The sequence below is a fragment of the Euleptes europaea genome, chromosome 18 (genome assembly GCF_029931775.1).
Source record: "Euleptes europaea isolate rEulEur1 chromosome 18, rEulEur1.hap1, whole genome shotgun sequence".
NCBI lineage: Eukaryota > Metazoa > Chordata > Lepidosauria > Squamata > Sphaerodactylidae > Euleptes > Euleptes europaea.
The window spans coordinates 2,484,444-2,500,924 of record NC_079329.1 but is presented as its reverse complement, the minus strand read 5'-3'; the positions used below and the strand labels follow the sequence as shown (position 1 = coordinate 2,500,924).

The 16,481-nt window shown below is 49.8% G+C and overlaps 1 protein-coding gene across 1 annotated transcript in view; it reads right to left on the bottom strand.

The window, feature by feature from the left end:
- Positions 1–2,714: 2,714 nt before the first annotated feature.
- The window catches only part of CHD3 (chromodomain helicase DNA binding protein 3), a 55,797-nt gene continuing 42,030 nt past the window's right edge, over positions 2,715–16,481 (bottom strand). Inside the window, exons 27-40 of the mRNA XM_056863463.1 lie at positions 16,080–16,165; positions 15,242–15,375; positions 13,722–13,866; positions 12,509–12,674; positions 11,813–11,931; positions 10,906–11,065; positions 9,049–9,144; positions 8,512–8,652; positions 8,210–8,318; positions 7,581–7,713; positions 6,068–6,263; positions 4,804–4,967; positions 3,753–3,879; positions 2,715–2,894 (exon numbers count right to left, since the gene is read on the bottom strand). Of these exons, the coding sequence (XP_056719441.1) occupies positions 2,797–2,894; positions 3,753–3,879; positions 4,804–4,967; positions 6,068–6,263; positions 7,581–7,713; positions 8,210–8,318; positions 8,512–8,652; positions 9,049–9,144; positions 10,906–11,065; positions 11,813–11,931; positions 12,509–12,674; positions 13,722–13,866; positions 15,242–15,375; positions 16,080–16,165 (1,874 nt within the window). The 3' untranslated portion in view covers positions 2,715–2,796. The remainder of the gene's footprint in view (positions 2,895–3,752; positions 3,880–4,803; positions 4,968–6,067; positions 6,264–7,580; positions 7,714–8,209; positions 8,319–8,511; positions 8,653–9,048; positions 9,145–10,905; positions 11,066–11,812; positions 11,932–12,508; positions 12,675–13,721; positions 13,867–15,241; positions 15,376–16,079; positions 16,166–16,481) is intronic.

Below are 16,481 nucleotides of genomic sequence, written 5' to 3'. Positions count from 1 at the left end.
TAAGTAAACAGTGAGGTGGTCTCACCATGGATGGTAACACGCAGGTGAGGTAAACTCCGAACCTTTAGTTGGCTCCGGTGTAGTAGTAGTGTGTGTATCTCTGTTGGGCTTCAGATGAGCCAAGTGTGCAGGGGTGGGGGGGAGAGAGTGAGAGAAATTGTGAGGAGCAGGGAAACACTCTTCATTGCCAGGTATCCACTGCCAAGCATGACCAAGTTTAAGTGTGTCTCAAGCATTGGGAACCTGGATAGATCCAGAAGCTGCCAATGCCCCCTTTGGTGTAGGATGCAGAGGTCTGAAGGACCCTACGTTTGGAACACTTGCTAAAGGGAAATGAGGACAAGACAGAACGGATAAAGTGGTAGGCGAATGGAAGTTCCACAAAGCCTCTATAGATATTAAGCAATCAACTGGACTTGGAATCTGGACTGGCAGCTGGTGCCAACTGACCTAGTTTTGGGACTGCCAGTCTGTCTAGCTCAATCTTGCATGCTCTCTACATGGAGGATGGATTTTACCAGCAGCTGTTAACCTTTCAACTGGAGCTACCAGGGACCTGCCGGGCTCTGCTTGTCAGGTAAGGTCTCTGTTCCATTTGGGAAACTTGTTCTATAAAGGGCTGGTTTTCTTGCATCAGTGAAGTCTGACCAGCAGCAGAGGCACCCGGGGCTACCAATCACAGCCCCATCCTCTTTGGCAGCTGCACCACTTAAGCCTTGCGTGGTGTAGTGGTTAAGAGCAGTAGTTTGGAGTGGTGGAGTCTGATCTGGAGAACAGGGTTCAATTCCCCACTCCACATGAGCGGCGGAGGCTAATTTTGTGAACTGGATTTTGTTTCCCCACTCCTCCACACGAAGCCATCTGGGTGACCTTAGGCTAGTCACACTCGGCCTCACCCACCTCACAGGGTGTCTGTTGTGGGGAGGGGAAGGGGTGATTGTAAGCCGGTTTGAGTCTCCCTTAAGTGGTAGAGAAAGTCGGCATATAAAAACCAACTCTTCTTTCTACTTCAGGGCCCTCCTCCTAGGATCTCCTGCAGTCACCCAGACAGCGCGCACCCTCCCTGAACACCGCGTGGTGATGCACTTCCTATTTACGGCTACATTTTGGGTTGATTCCAGACTAAATTGCTGCACCCACCCCCCTATGGAGACCAGGAAAATTCCAGCCTGGATCTAACCCTTCTGTCCAGAACAATCCTTATATGGAAAGGCATTTTTTGTATGGAGATGTCAATGTTAAATCCACACAGACCTTATCATCAAGTTGGTCATGGCAAGTGCAAATGTGTGCAACCACACATACCAAAGTGGCGTGACCAACCATGGTGGTTCAGAGCACAAACACAGCAGCGTGTGATAGTCATGTGCAGCTCTCTACTCCCAGGACTCATATTCAGTCCCAAATACACCTTCTCTGGAGGTACTCTGTAATGTGTCAGGCTGCCTTAAAAAGGTAACGGTAAAGGTCCCCTGCGCAAGCACCAGGTCATTCCTGACCCATGGGGTGACGTCACATCCCGACATTTACTAGGCAGACTTTGTTTACAGGGTGGTTTGCCAGTGCCTTCCCCAGTCGTCTTCCCTTTACCCCCCTGCAAGCTGGGTACTCATTTTACCGACCTCGGAAGGATGGAAGGCCGAGTCAACCTTGAGCCGGCTACCTGAAATCAACTTCCATTGGGATCGAACTCAGGTTGTGAGCAGAGCTTGGACTGCAGTACTGCAGCTTACCACTCTGCGCCACAGGGCTTCTTCAGGCTGCCTTAAATTAAACTAAATTAAATTTCACAAACCAAAACCAAGCTGGGGGGAAGAACGGGGAGGGAGACTCGCATTCCTTTCCAAGGCCCACGTTCCTAATCCAAGCAAAGATGACGCAACGCAACTGGGGTATGTAGCGAAGGAAACCGTGTGCCTTTATTCTGCAAGGTTTAAACAAGAAGTGACTTGAGAATCGGCAACCAATTCAGGAGTGCATCCTGGCCCTCCTATTGCCCCCCCCCCAAAAAAAAAACCAAAATGCTTCTGAAGACCAGAGACGGGGGGACAGGGCAGAAAGACAAGCCCCTTCCCCGAAGCAGGAGTCACCCTTGGAAGAGGCACAGATCTGGCGCCTGTCCCTCCCACAGCCCTACATCCAGGAGGGAGGCGTCTGCTCCCTCCCCCTCAATTCGTTCTCAGAACAGAACATGACTAGGGAGGGTGTGTCCTCTCCCCAGTCTGCCCCATTATTGCCCCTCATGGGGTTCAAGCACAAGTGGGAAGGGGGTTAAACATACAGGATGAGAGTGTATACATTATATATATATTCATATTTATAGAGTCGCTTTTCGCAGCGTTGCTCAAAGGCACTGCCGCTGAGGGCGCATGCCCTGAGGCAGGCCGCCCCCTCCTCCCTCACAGGAAGGACACCCCAAAAGACGCAAGTCATGGATTCTTGTCCCTCTCCTGCTCCTCTGCACCCCTCGAGCCCTGAGCCAGGGACAGAGCCCAGGAGTCCTGGCTCCCAAACCCCCTCTGGGTTGCTCTGCGCCAGTCAGCTCGGAAACCCAACTTCCCTACCCCCAAGAAGTGGAAAGAGAGGGGCACGGGGACAGCAACAAAATCAAATGTGGAAGGGGTGGGGCAGGGGTAATCCGCCCCCTCTCCCCTGCCCGCTCCCAACCCCCCAGGCAAAGCCGTCAACGTGATCAGAAAATAAAAGAAGAGGAGGGGCTTGAGGGGAAGCGTCTCCCTCCTGCCAGGAGGCAGAACCTGTCCAGTCGTGACCAGGCGGGTGAGCCGGAAGCACCCCTCAGTCGTCTATGCAGATCACCTCCCCGCTTTTCGCCTCCTTCTTCTCTAGGCTCTCACCTTCCTTCTCCTTCTTCACAATCACTGGGGGACCGTTGGCTGCAGAGGGACAAGAGAGGAGAGCAGGCTAAACTGGCAAGAGGATTTGGAAGCTGCCGTGGCTGCTGTCCCACCCCGCCCCACCCCTTCGCACCAAGGGTTCAGCTCACAGCCCATCTAGCCCAGCTGCGTCAGACCCAGAAATCTCACACCAGCTACACCCCCGCGTTACCCCACCTCTGAACACAAAGGCTGCCATCTGGCCCGGGGGCCACCGTGGCATCTCTCCCCCAAGGATGGTTTGCATGTCCTTTGTACATGCCAGAAAGGCTCGCAGCACAAAGGGGACTACAGATGACCCCTTGCTCTAAGTCCAGGATTCTCAAAGCAGAGGCAAGAGGGCAAGGGAGCCAGGGAGAGAAGCTAGCTATGCCGGGTCCCCCTGCCTGCACATTCCAGCCCTACCGACCTCGTCTCTGGAACACATGAATCTGCCTTATGCTGAATCAGATGCTTGGCACATCAAAGTCAGCACTGTCTACTCAGACTGGGAGCTGATCTTCAGGGTCTCAGGCAGAAAAGAGTCTTTCACATCACCTATTGCCTGACCCTTTTCACTGGAGATGCTGCCAGGGATTGAACCTCGGGCTCAGACGCTCTACCACTGAGCCACAACCCCTCCCTTCCTCCTTCTTACTCACCACACAGGAGTCCTCACCCGCCGTCATTCCTCATCGACCCCCAATTTCCCGCACAAGGATGAATGGCCTGGGGTGAATGCAGAAGGCTTCACACCAGTCCAAGCCCTTACCCTGCAGCCACAATGACCCAGTCCCCCCCCCAACTTGGAACGGGGCACCTGCCCCACCGCCACCAACTGCTGCCCCAATGTGATCGTCTCTGTCCCCCACAACCAACCTGTGATGAAGGAGCCGGTTGGCATCTGGCTGTAGTTGGCGCCCATGGTGGGCAGCACCCCTCCGGGACCGGCCCCAAATGAGCCCCCAAAGGTCGGAGGGGTGGCATAGGGCCCAGGGGGGAAAGCCTGTAAGAGAAGAGAGGGAGAAGGGGAGCCACTCAGTCCTAACGATTCAAGAGGCAAGATGGGGCACATCGTTTGGCACCCCTAATCTTTCACAACTTCTTTGGTTTCAGACTGCAATGGCATAAACAGGAGCAAAAGCAATCATAAGCAAAATATATAGTGTTGTAAATAACAACGTAAAATAGAAACTGACAACACCAGGCTAAAGAATCTAAACAGTTTATAACGAGACTAACATCAAAAATTCTGAAACATACAACTATCTATATAAATCACCTAGGATACATACAGAAACTACAACCCATCCCCACAACAAGGTGAAAAATAAGTCCAACAAAAATGTGAACTCCGTGGGAGAACTTCAGCAAAGAAGAACACCAAAATAATCAGGTGAGTGTGGAAGATAAGCAGCATATAAATTTAAAGCTCTCTCAGTGTCAATTTCATGCCATTGCTCGCAGGGTAACTAGCTTATTTTGGGAAAGAAAAAACACATACTTTACAGGGATCAAGTGACTGATGAAGCCACTGGCGAAAACGGAAATCATTTGTATCCGGGATGTCCTTTGATCTCCGCTGGATTCTTCTGATCTTCTTTGTACTGCTGCTTACCTTCCACACTCACCTGATTATTTTGGTGTTCTCCTTTGATGAAGTTCTCCCACGGAGTTCACCACATTTTTGTTGGACTTATTTTTTACCTTGTTGTGGTGTTGGGTTGTAGTTTCTGTATGTATCTAGGTGATTTATATAGATTGTTGTATGTTTCAGAATTATTGATGCTAGTCTCTCTATAAAATGTTTAGATTCTTTAGCCTGGTGCTGTCAGTTTCTATTATAAATAGGAGCAAAGCAGCATCATGAAACGCCAGCTGACAGTCTCGTCACAATCCTGTGGCCAGGGGTGGGGGGGGAGACAGTTACCGGGGTAGTCTGTGTCTCATTCCCTTTGCTGGCCAAGCGGCTGAGGATGCTGCGTTCCGACATCTGGAGGCGGGCAGCGATCGGGGGGATGCGGGAAAGCGTGGCAGGCAGGCGCGTCACGTCTGCCTTCATGTCACTGAGAAGTTCCTCGAGCTGGTTCAGCACTGGCATGCCGGCAGGAGAGAGAGAAAGAGAAGAAGAAAGAGAAGGAGAGAGACCGAAATCTGTCAGGGTGGTAGAGCCCCAGGCACGGGGGAACTCCTCCTGGCACCTGCAACCCACTTGCCCAACCTTCTGTAAACTATAATTATTTCACAAAACAAGTGGATACGTGGCCCCAATACCCTCTCCTGGGGCCTATTAATTCTGAGCTAAACCTACTCCAGAGATACTCTAATTAATTAAAATTAAACCTATATTTTTTCCAGCCGTTTACCCATCAGATAGTCCAGATTGTCTATCACTGAACACACATAGAGAGAGAGAACTATCCCGCTCGCAGGACACTAGAGATTCTCAGATTATGCTGAGTGAATTGGGGATGGGGTGGGGAGGAAATGAATAAACTGAGGATACTTATGGGAAACTAAACACCAGAGAGATTCACATGATACTTGTGTGGGGAGGGGGATACACCAGAGAAACTCACAAGGAAACAAATAGAGATAACTTGAGAAATGTACTAGAGATATGAAGGAAGGGAAATACTTAAGAGGCATTCACTTAATACCGGACAGGGACAAATGTCAACCAGTGCTACTCAAATGATACTTGGTGGGAAAATACACATAAAAAAATACACAAGAGCAGTGAACCATATATGCCAGAAGCACTCACTATGTCACTTGAGAGAATATTCTGGGGATTAAATATATAGATAGATGCAGCAAAAGTACTGAAGATGATTGTGTAAAGAGAAGTTCAAGGAATACTTCCACTGTTATGCCAAAAGGATACTCTGTGTAATATTCAGCAGACATGCTTGGCAAAAGAAGGTTTCCAGAAGAGAAGAGATATGCTTGAAGAATGCTCAGTGGGCACACAAAAGATCATTGGCAGATACTCAGAAGATACTCCGCGGACAGACCAAAGCAAGATACACAGAGCAGGATCAAGGAGACAACCGAACACAGCGGCTTTTTCTGATCATTACCGCACTTTAATGGATTCAGAGCATGGTACAGAAGGACGCACAGTGGCGCGGGGGGAGGGGGGGTTCACATGGACTGTCCTCTCCGGGCCCGCCTCCTCGCCCGCCTCTTACCCTTGTGCAGGACGGCGTTGGCGGGCTTGTTGCCGGCCAGAGATTCCTTGGACAAATGCTGATGGCTCTCAGCCAGACACTCCACCTCGGCAAAGCGAGTGTTGAGGGCCATGGCCGGGTGGCTCGGGTCCTGAGTCATGTTCAGATAGGCAGCTCGACGCAGCTGCTCCTCAATCACCAGGGCCTGCTCCAGGAGCTGTGGGGAGGAAGAAAGCGGTGAGAAAGCTCCACCTACCTCACAGAGTGTCTGTTGGGGGGAGCGGAAGGGAAGGTGATCGTAAGCCGGTTTGAGTCTCTCTTAAATGGTAGAGAAAGTCGGCATATAAAAACCAACTCTTCTTCTTCTTGAAACTGCAACCGGACCCAAGGAAACCTGCAGCAGGACTGGGCAGAATCATAGAGTTGGAAGGGACCACCAGGGTCATCTAGTCCAACCCCCTGCACAATGCAGGAAATTCACAACTACCTCCCCCTGCACCCCAGTGACCCCTACTCCATGCCCAGAAGATGTCCAAGGTGCCCTCCCTCTCATGATCTGCCTAAGGTCATAGAATCAGCATTGCTGACAGATAGCCATCTCACCTCTCCTTAAAAACCTCCAGGGAAGGAGAGCTCACCACCTCCCGAGGAAGCCTGTTCCACTGAGGAACTGCTCTGTTAGAAAATTGTTCCTAATGTCTAGACGGAAACTCTTTTGATTTAATTTCAACCCATTGGTTCTGGTCTGACCTTCTGGGGCAACAGAAAACAACTCTGCGCCATCCACTATATGACAGCCCTTCAAGTACTTGAAGATGGTTATCATATCCTCTCTGTCTTCTCCTCTCCAGGCTAAGCATACCCAGCTCCTTCAACCTTTCCTCCTAGGACTTGGTCTCCAGACCCCTCACCATCTTTGCTGCCCTCCTCTGGACACATTCCAGCTTGTCTACATCTTTCTTAAATGTACGGCAAGGAGGGCCGGTTCTGCAGCACTGATTCATTAGACAGCTCCCAGAAAAGAGTGGTCAAAAATGACCAGGAGGCTAGAGGAACTGCCCTCTCTTCTTTATGTTCTTAAGTGGTATTGCTTCTTGATTCTGACCAAGCATGTAAGATTCGAAGGAAAGGAGCTCTGCAGGGAAGTGTCAACAGAGGTCACCCACCCACCCTTTATCCCCCCTTGCTAGCTTTTGAGACTTTACAGCCATATTATACCTTTATATTCTGATGAGAAATTTGTTTTTCAAAGCAGAGGTAGTCAGAGCATTGCACTCCGTGCTGCGTGCAGTGCGATTGTGGGACCACGCAATATACATTGCACACTGCTTGCATGGTCAGGTCTGCGGGGGATTACTCTGCAGGCTGCTGACTCAAACTGTTAATGCTGGCTACACTGCCCATATATGCTCAAACCCAACATTCAAAATGCTAAAAACAAGGTTTCAGGTTAAGGCACAGAAACTGTGCCTGAGAATTCAGCCTGGCCCCAGTCCCCTCGCAGTCCTCATCCAATCCTGTTTGTCCCCCATACCTTGAACCTCCTGGCCAGGAACTTGTTCTTCATCTCCAAGAAGTTGCCCTTGTTGGCTTCCGTCTTGAAAGGCTCGTTGATGATGGCAAACTGGTTGTCGTTCTGGATATCCTGCCAGCGAGCATAGCCATGGCTGCACAGCAACAGCAGGCATTAAGGAACCTCCATGGCTGAAGGAAAAGAGCCGGCTGCTTCTCCCCGGCAAGGCACACACAAATCGCCTTACATTGAGTGACATCAATGTCTTCTCTACCACAACCACAAGGGACTGTCTAGGATCTCCAACAAAGGGGTTCTTTCCCACCTTTAGGATCTACATACATAGGAAGCTGCCTTCCACTAAGTCAGACCATCAGTCCATCAAAGTCAGTCTTTACTACTCTGACTGGCAGTGGCTCTCCAGGATCTCAGGTAAAGGCCTTTCACATCACCTGCTACTTGATATTTTTATCTGGAGATGCCAGGGATTGAACCTGGGAACTTCTGCATGACAAGCAGTTGCTCTGCCAGTGATCCATGGTTATTTGTGTGTAGCAGAATTTGCCCTCCTACTTGTCCACAAAGGGGGGGAGAGAAATAAAGACACCCTCCCCTCTATCTCGAGGGCATGAATGAGTCAAAAAGGATACAGGACAATGCCAGCCAGTAGCCAGTAGTCATGCCGGCGGTGCCAGATCTCATTAAGCTTACTGGAGGAGATGGCGGCTCTCTCCTCATTCTGCCACAGGGTGTGAAGTTCTAAAAGTGAAAGAGATCAACATGAACAACATGCACTCACAATGCATCCTCTCAACTAGGCAACACCCACATCAAGGACACGGTGCTGGCTTCCTTTCCTGAATGGTCCAAACAGGCCGCTGGGACTTGAGCAGATGTTAACACTCCTGCCGCCCCAACGTTGCCGCTGTCTCCCCTCCCCACGCCACCTCACCTGTGAAGCCGCCGTCAGCAATGTTGAACATGAAGCGGGGCTTCTCTGCCTTGTCCTCTTTCTTGCCGTTGCTCCGGCTGTCGTCTTTGACGCTGCCAGCTTTGGGCTCTTTTCCTGTCTCCCTCTCGGGTTTTGCCTCTTCTTTTAAAAGGGATGGTTAAAATGGGAAGTTGGGCAAGAGGAGCTGACCCCAAATCCCCCCTGCCCGAAACGTATCCTGTCTCCCCGATTTCTTCTGCAGAAGCCACCCTTGCACCTCTAACCACACACACATGGCCACAGGGAATTGTCCTGCAAAGGTCTACCAGAGGGAGGAAAGACTGACTCCTTTTCGAAACAGCCTGCTGCCATTAGATCTTTCTCAGAAGCAAAGTCAAAGTCAAAAGACCTCTCATGTCTTCAGGACTTGGCAGGCTGCCCAGCCCAAATCCTGAAAAGGCTTGTTTTCTGCAAAGAGCCCCAGGTCAAGTTGTGCTGCCAGGCTGATGTCCTGCAGCCACAGGTGGATACCCCTTTGCCTGTCAAGGACCAGATTACCTTTCTTCACCTCCGGCATCTCCCCTTCAGCCTTTTCCTTGCTCTCCTCGCTCTCAGCAGGTTTTTCATCTGCCGCAAGTTTCTCCGGATCAGCTTCTGGAGCATGGGTAAGGAAAGGGACGGCATGAAGGGGTAAAGCCAGACATGGCCAAAAGCCTCTCGGTCCAACGGTACCCTAGCAACACGCACTAGAGAACCAAGGTGGCTGAGAAGGCCATGCCAGGCTGCGTGCGATTTCTGCAGCAATCCTGAGAGCACCTCTTTAATTTTCCTTATGAAAGGAAAAGCCAAGTACCTAGCTCTCTTGAGGAACCAAGAGAGGAGGCTGGCTGGAGCTTCCATTGATTCAAGTCCTTCTTCAGGTCCAGATTCCTTTTCTCCATGCCAGCAAGGAGCAGGTGTTAATTCCTTGGCTGCAGTAAGAAACTGCCAAGGACAAGAGGCTGAGGCATTCTGACCACTCTAGGCACACCCTTCCTTTATTGCTCATGGATCGTCACAGTGACTGTGCTGATCCAGATTGCAAACACAACTGACTCCAGCACAATGCCAGTTAACAGGAGTTTTATTTTTCATATGTCAACTGAATCTCAATCATCCATGTGGATGAGACATATTGAGAAAAAAAATCAGATCAATAGGAATTTCTTTAGATTCCCTGTATTGCCTTACAGAAAAGTCAGTGTTCGATGTGATAAAGTGCAATCTTTTAGATATAGAAACGCAGGAGCTTAGAAGCCATGCAAATAGTAAATGTTCCCCCTTGAGTTGGGAGTCTTGGTCAAATAAACAAATCTATCGTGCTATACTGTAACTGTACCACAACAGCGTAGAGCATATTGTTAAATCAAAAGTGTTTCCGTCTAGACATTAGGAAGAAATTTCTAAGTTAGAGCAGTTCCTCAGTGGAACAGGCTTCCTCGGGAGGTGGTAAGCGCTCCTTCCCTGGAGGTTTTTAAGCAGAGGCTAGATGGCCATCTGTTAGCAATGCTGATTCTATGACCTTAGGCAGATGATGAGAGGGAGGGCATCTTGGCCATCTCCTGGGCATGGTGTAGGGGTCACGGGGTGTGGGGGTGAGGTAGTTGTGAATTTCCTGCATTGCGCAGGGGGTTGGACTAGATGGCCCTGGTGGTCCCTTCCAACTCTATGATTCTATATGCTTGCCAAGCTAAATGCACTACCCTCCACCTTGTTACGCGGAAGATTTCATAAAATCCTATTTACAAATAGAGTTTGGCCTTGCGGGAATGATGAAACAGAATCACTTGCTCCTGTCCTTTTTAATTGCTCTTTTTATGCTTGCAACCGATCCCAATTCACTGACCCGCTGTTTGTAAACAACATGAAATGTTGTTGAAATTAGGACATCCTACCTTATGACCACACAAAATCCAAAAATAATTGATTCAGTTGCAAGGATTTTAAAGCTAGCAATCAGGTATTGTGAATAGTATGTAGCATTCCTTAATGGGTGATTCGGGATTGTTTTATCCATGGGTTTTCAACAAGGGGGGAATTCCCCCCTGGGGGGGATTTCAGGGTTCGGGGGGATTGGTACCAATAGTCAGCAAAGTATGACGTACAATCTGTAAAATTGTAGTTTGCTTTTAATTTAATCTGAGACATTCAATAAAGTTTATGACTATCTTGGGAAGGGGGGAATTATATTCTGGACAATGGTGAAAGTGGGGAATGGAGCAAAAAAGGTTGAGAGCCACTGGTTTTATCCAATTTTATCTATTTGTATTTCCATCTATCCTAATGTGCATTTTTCTTTCTATATGCCAATGAAGGCATGTGTGTGTGTAAATACACACACACTTCAAAACAACAACAGATCTCTCTCCTGTAAACCATTACCTGATTTCTCTCTCTCTTCCTTGACTGCAAGCTCAGCTTCCGGCTCCTTCTCTCCCAGGGCCATTGGTCCCTCTTCCTCGGGTTTCTTGGACGGCTCCAGCTCTGTTTTCTCCGCAGGGAGGGTGTTAGAAATGGGCTGCTCAGGAGCTGAAGGCTGGGAAACGCAAAGAAAAAGGGACACATGCAGAAGGCCATCAGAGAAGAATGCTTTCAGGACAAGGTCAAGATGGGCAGGGCTCAAGGATAGCTGCCTAGGTGCCCCTTGTAAGGGCAGAAAGGCGGGACACAAATTTTGTAAATAATAAATAAGTAAATAAGGAGGAGTTGTCCTTTAAGGGAACACTTGGCACACATGCAGTGCCCCAGTTTGGGAGACTGTCCTGTGGCTCCTAAGCTCTCTTAAGAGAAGCAATCCTTTGTGCCAAGAGATCACTGCTGGACGTTCTACAGGACTTGAAAATGTTTGACAGTTGACACTACAGCATTCAAGGGCAGTGAGGTGCCTTCTGCTGTGGTATCTTCACTGCCAGCAGGCAGCACTATCACTTTACTTAACTCAAGAATTACAAGGGGATTTTATCATGTACGTTTTGAATGGTTACCTGCCTTAGCAGCCCTTGTAAGGGCAGAAAGGTGGGATACAATTTTTAGCAAAATAAATAAATATAAGAATTATCTGGTTTTAAAAACAAACAATAGCATTTGTCAAGGCCTTTTTAAAAGGAAAGAGGAGGAGGAGGAGGAGGGCAGGGCCCCTGGCATGTCCCACGTTCACTGGGTGCCTTCACTACTAGCTCTTTTAAAAACCTCCCTTCCAGATTCCCTACAAAGTACCACTGCGAGATAGCCCTTCCCCTCTTTTGAAGCTGCGTGGAAGAGACCCCCCTGTAGAAGCACCAACCTCTGTCTCCATTTTCTCGCCACTCTTGGCTTCCTTCTCTGGTTTCTCGTCTTTGGCCTCCGGCTCCTCTTTTTCTGCCAGGATCCCCCCGTCCCCTTTGTCACTTGGAGCTGGGGTAGCTGGTGAGATGGATAATCAGTCCTGGGAATACTCATCATTCCTTTCCTTCTCCAAACACGCATCTCCCTACAATCTTATATACCTTTGGACCATTGATGTACTGAACTGAACTGGAGCTACTCCCAATTAATAACACATTTAACGTTTTGACAAACTGAATTTTGGTCTATTTTACACCAGTGCTAATACAATGTGGCTGCCACTTCATTAAATTCAGGGGGCCTAAATTCAGGGTTCACGAACACAAATACGTACAAACATAAGGAGAAGGGAGGGGGTATAAATTGAATAAAATAAATAAATAAATAAATAAAAACTAGATGTCACAATTCAGACCCCTTGAACACTGGAAGTAATCTAGAGCGATCTAATCTCTGTAACCAATCCTAATTCTTACCGAGAATGCAGTTTAGAAATCCTAATAACTAAAATCCTCAGGAACAACTTTCCCGTACCCAGCTGGCTTGAATCTAAACTCCTAGAGGTGGATTCTGGTCTGAGATTAAAAGTTATTTGAAATACAGGACGCCCTGGCCCAGGATCCTTTGTGGGTCCCTGTGTCACTGGGGTGTGTACCTGGCTTGGAGGTGCAGGGAGTGTTAGTACAGCTGGGGTCCGGGGTGGTGGTGGACGTTTTGATAGTAGGGGATGATGCTCGGGAGGACTTTTTGGAGTCGGCACTGGGGTCAGGCATCAACTCTGGCATGCTCCAGCGCCCGTTGATATGCTCAAACTCCTGCACCTGCCCATGCAAAAGAGATACTCCTCTGTGAGCACACATTTGAGCTGCATGACAGGAAGGAGGGCCACAAAAACCAGCCAACACCAAGGGGAGGGGGGGAGACCACCTTGCTGCCTCTGTAAGACTTCCTTCAGAGGCCCCCTTCTGCCACAATCATCCCAGCGCCCCACACAAACACACAGCATTGCAAAATACAACTCCTGCCTGGGAATTAAGATCACAGGGAAGGCCCTCCTAACTGTCCCGTAAAAGAAGTTAGTCTGGCGAGCACACGAGAGCAGCAGCCCCACAAAGTATGGAACCTCTCCAGGGAGGTGTGCCTGGACCCCACACTTTCTACCTTCAGGATGCGGTTGAAGACAATTTTATTTAGGACTGCATTTGACTGCATGTTTTGATTTACTGGCAGTCCTAACTGGAGATTGTAAATTGTGGTCTTTAGGTGTTTTTTTATAATCATTGTTTTACTTATATTGTAGGCTACTGAAGTCAAACTGATACCCATGCTGTATAGAGCAATGAACAAGAAGTCACAGCAATGATGGCCACAAAACCCACAAAACAATATTGTATATCCAACCACTAACATTGAATGACAAGTGCATAGATGTTGCTAAGGCATACTTATACTCTTCACAGATAACCACAGGTATCTATGCACTTGCCATTCATTAATGTTAGTGATGGGATACACAATATTGTTGTGTGGATTTTATGGCCATTGTTGCTGTGACTTCTTGTTCTTTATTTATATTGTAAGCTGCCTTGAGTTCCACAAGGCAGAAAAGTGGCTAATAAATGTTTTAAAGGAATAAATTCTCCAGCACTAAGCAGACAACTGTGGCACATTCTCAGGCTTTTTCTCCACCACCCTGAGGACCAGAATGGGAAAATGGGAATCCTAAGATATTCAAGATTCTCTCTTCTTCCCTTGCAGAAAAGACTCTGAATGTCTTCTTAAAGGCGTGCATCCCTATGCAAAATCTCTTGGATGGTTTTGTCCTTGCCAGGAGCTTGCTTTTCTGGCTCTGGTATTGGCTTCCTTACCTTTTTCTTCACCAGAGACATGACGCCTATCCGGGTGAGGACCTGCTGCCTCGACAGCCCTTCCCTGGGCACCCCGTCAGCGAAGGTCTCCGAGCCGTCGGCCCCGGGCTCACAGAGGTGCCTCATGAAGAGAGAGACGTAGGCCCTGAGGAAGCATGAAACCAACAGCTGAAGAAGGACTTAGTCCACCCAGCACCACTTTCTGCATCAGGCTAGCTGCTGCGGTTTGCACGAGGTAGATTAATTGTGGGGAAGGGAAAGGAAGGGGCGCTTTCCGCTGTCTCCACTGGCTGACCTACAATTTTGGCCAAACTTCAGCTGCAGATCTCTACTAAGTGGGATCCCCGAAGCAGCTGGTAACCCCCAAAACCAGTGGAGGAAACCCATGGGGAAAGGAAGGGTAGAGTATGCCATATGGCTCCCAGACACACACTGCAAAGGCCTTGGAGACCAGCCTGGCTGCTCCACGCCCCTCCTTGGTTTTGCCATCAGACTTTTCTAGTTCATCGTCACCCAGCAAGCCCCTGGGTCTCTGTCGCTGTAGGCCAGCCTGGCAGAAGCCACACCTCGGGCCCCCCAGTGCAGCGGGCCACAGCTCCCCTTCTCCGAGGGGTCACTCTGTGTCTGCATGAGGGAGGGGAGGATGGCCTCTTCCTCTCACCCTCCAGGAAACACAGACAGAAAAATGTTCAGGAGGCAACATCAGATGAGTAAGAACCATCATCATTTGGCAAAGAGGGGCCTGAGATTTCACTCACCCTATTCTCTTAGAAGGGCTCAAGGGATAGGTTACAACACAGACTTTCTCTCCCGGGTACGCAATGAGGCTGAACTTTGTCCCCAGTGACTTCGACAAACATCTTCCCTCCATTTTCCTTTGGGGTGGAAGTACCTTACACTGAATCAGACCACAGGTCATTCAAGGTCAATACTGTCTACTCAGACTGGCAGTGGCTCTCCAGGGTCTCAGGCAAGGGTCTTTCACATCAGCTGCTAACTGATTGTTTTAACTGGAGATGCTGCTGAGGATTGAACTTGGGGCCTTCTGCATGCCTAGCAGAAGCTTTAGTCCCTGAGCCACTAAACCACAGTACTCCAGTCCAGCCTCCCTCTGGCTTCTGAGCAGCCACAGACGGTCCTTTTTCCAAGCTCATCTTATTGCCAGAATGGCCAGAAAACTGCTTCTTCAAAATGGCATTCTCGGGCATCCCTTGCTTACCTACCAGGAGGATGGGATTCGTACAACTTTCCAGAAGGAGCTTCACAGTGTGTGACTTGGCTTCTGTTACACATGAAGCTGCCTTCTTCTGAGTCATGCAAGGTCAGTATTGTCTACTCCGAGTGGCAGCAGTTCGCTGGCGTCTCAGATCATCCCTTTTACCTGGAGATGCTGTCAAGGATTGAACCGGGGAAGTTCTGCATGCTAAGCAATTGCTCCAGGACTGAGCCATAGCCCCCTCACTACTTTAGGGCACAGAACAGCATGCTCCCCAATTTCCCTCCCCCAAGCAACCACCTACTTAAATTCTTTCTCTGTCTTGCCCCGCAAGTCCCGGACCAGCCACTGGGAGGTGAAGGCATCTTGGGGAGGCATGCCCCAGCGCATGACAGCGTTCAGGAAGGCCTTGCGCTGGCGAGTGTTGAAGCCCAGCACCTGGGAGCGAGCAAGCACCACTGTTAGCCGCTGAGACTAGAAGACCCTGGGTGCCTGGAGCAGGCCCTTGTCGAGGGGAGCAGCCGTCCTTCCAGGCAACTCACCCACTGCTCGAGTACGCAACCGGTGAACCATTTGGTGACATTCTCTGGCATCACTGCACTGCATGGTGCAGAGCCAGCATGGTGTGGTGGTTAAGAACGGTGGTTGGAGCGGTGGAGTCTGATCTGGAGAACCAGGTTTGATTCCCCACTCCTCCACATGAGCGGCGGAAGCTGATCTGGTGAACTGGATTTGTTTCTCCACTCCTCCACATGAAGCCAGCTGGGTGACCTTGGGCTAGTCACAGCTCTTAGAGCTCTTTCAGCCCCACCTACCTCACAGGGTGTCTGTTGCAGGGAGGGGAAGGGAAAGTGATTGTAAGCCGGTTTGATTTTTCCTTATGTGGTGGAGAAAGTCAGCATATAAAAACCAACTCCTCTTCTTCTGAACCCGAGTGCCTTCCCAAACATCTTGTCCCTCTCCCGATCAGCCTGCCCCACAAATCCCTCCTTCCCTTATGCTGTCTGCATAGACAAGATCCTCTCCTCGCTGGTAAATCCCTACTTTGCATTCCCCAGAGCCAAGGGTTGATAAGGAAGGGGACCCAAGATATCCCACCCACCCCGTCACCCGCAAGCAATCCTGTGGGTCTGCTCTCTCACCTCAATGTTCCCGCCAACCCGGGCCAGGAGCGGGGGGAGGGGCTTGTCCTTCTCGTTCCGGAGCTGCCGTCTGGACTGTCGGCGACCTTGGCAACCAGAGAGAGAGAGATGGGGGGCTTAAGATCAAATCCCTCTGGCACTGGAGAGTTACTAAAGGCATGGCTGGGTGCCCAGAAAGCCTCCTCCTGGCTTGGCAGAAGAAAGAGCTTGCTGAACCAAAGTCCCTCATGCTGGCCTGCCTGAGGCCGCGTGCTCGTCTGGCCCAGGGAAGACAGAAAACAGAGCCCAGCCCCCTGGCAGGCTCACACCGAGGGCTGGCACGGGTCCCGGAGAGGCAAGTGCAGCCTGCCACTGTAATAGAAAGGAGCCTCTCATTGCGCTCAGCCAGGCCAACATGAAAGA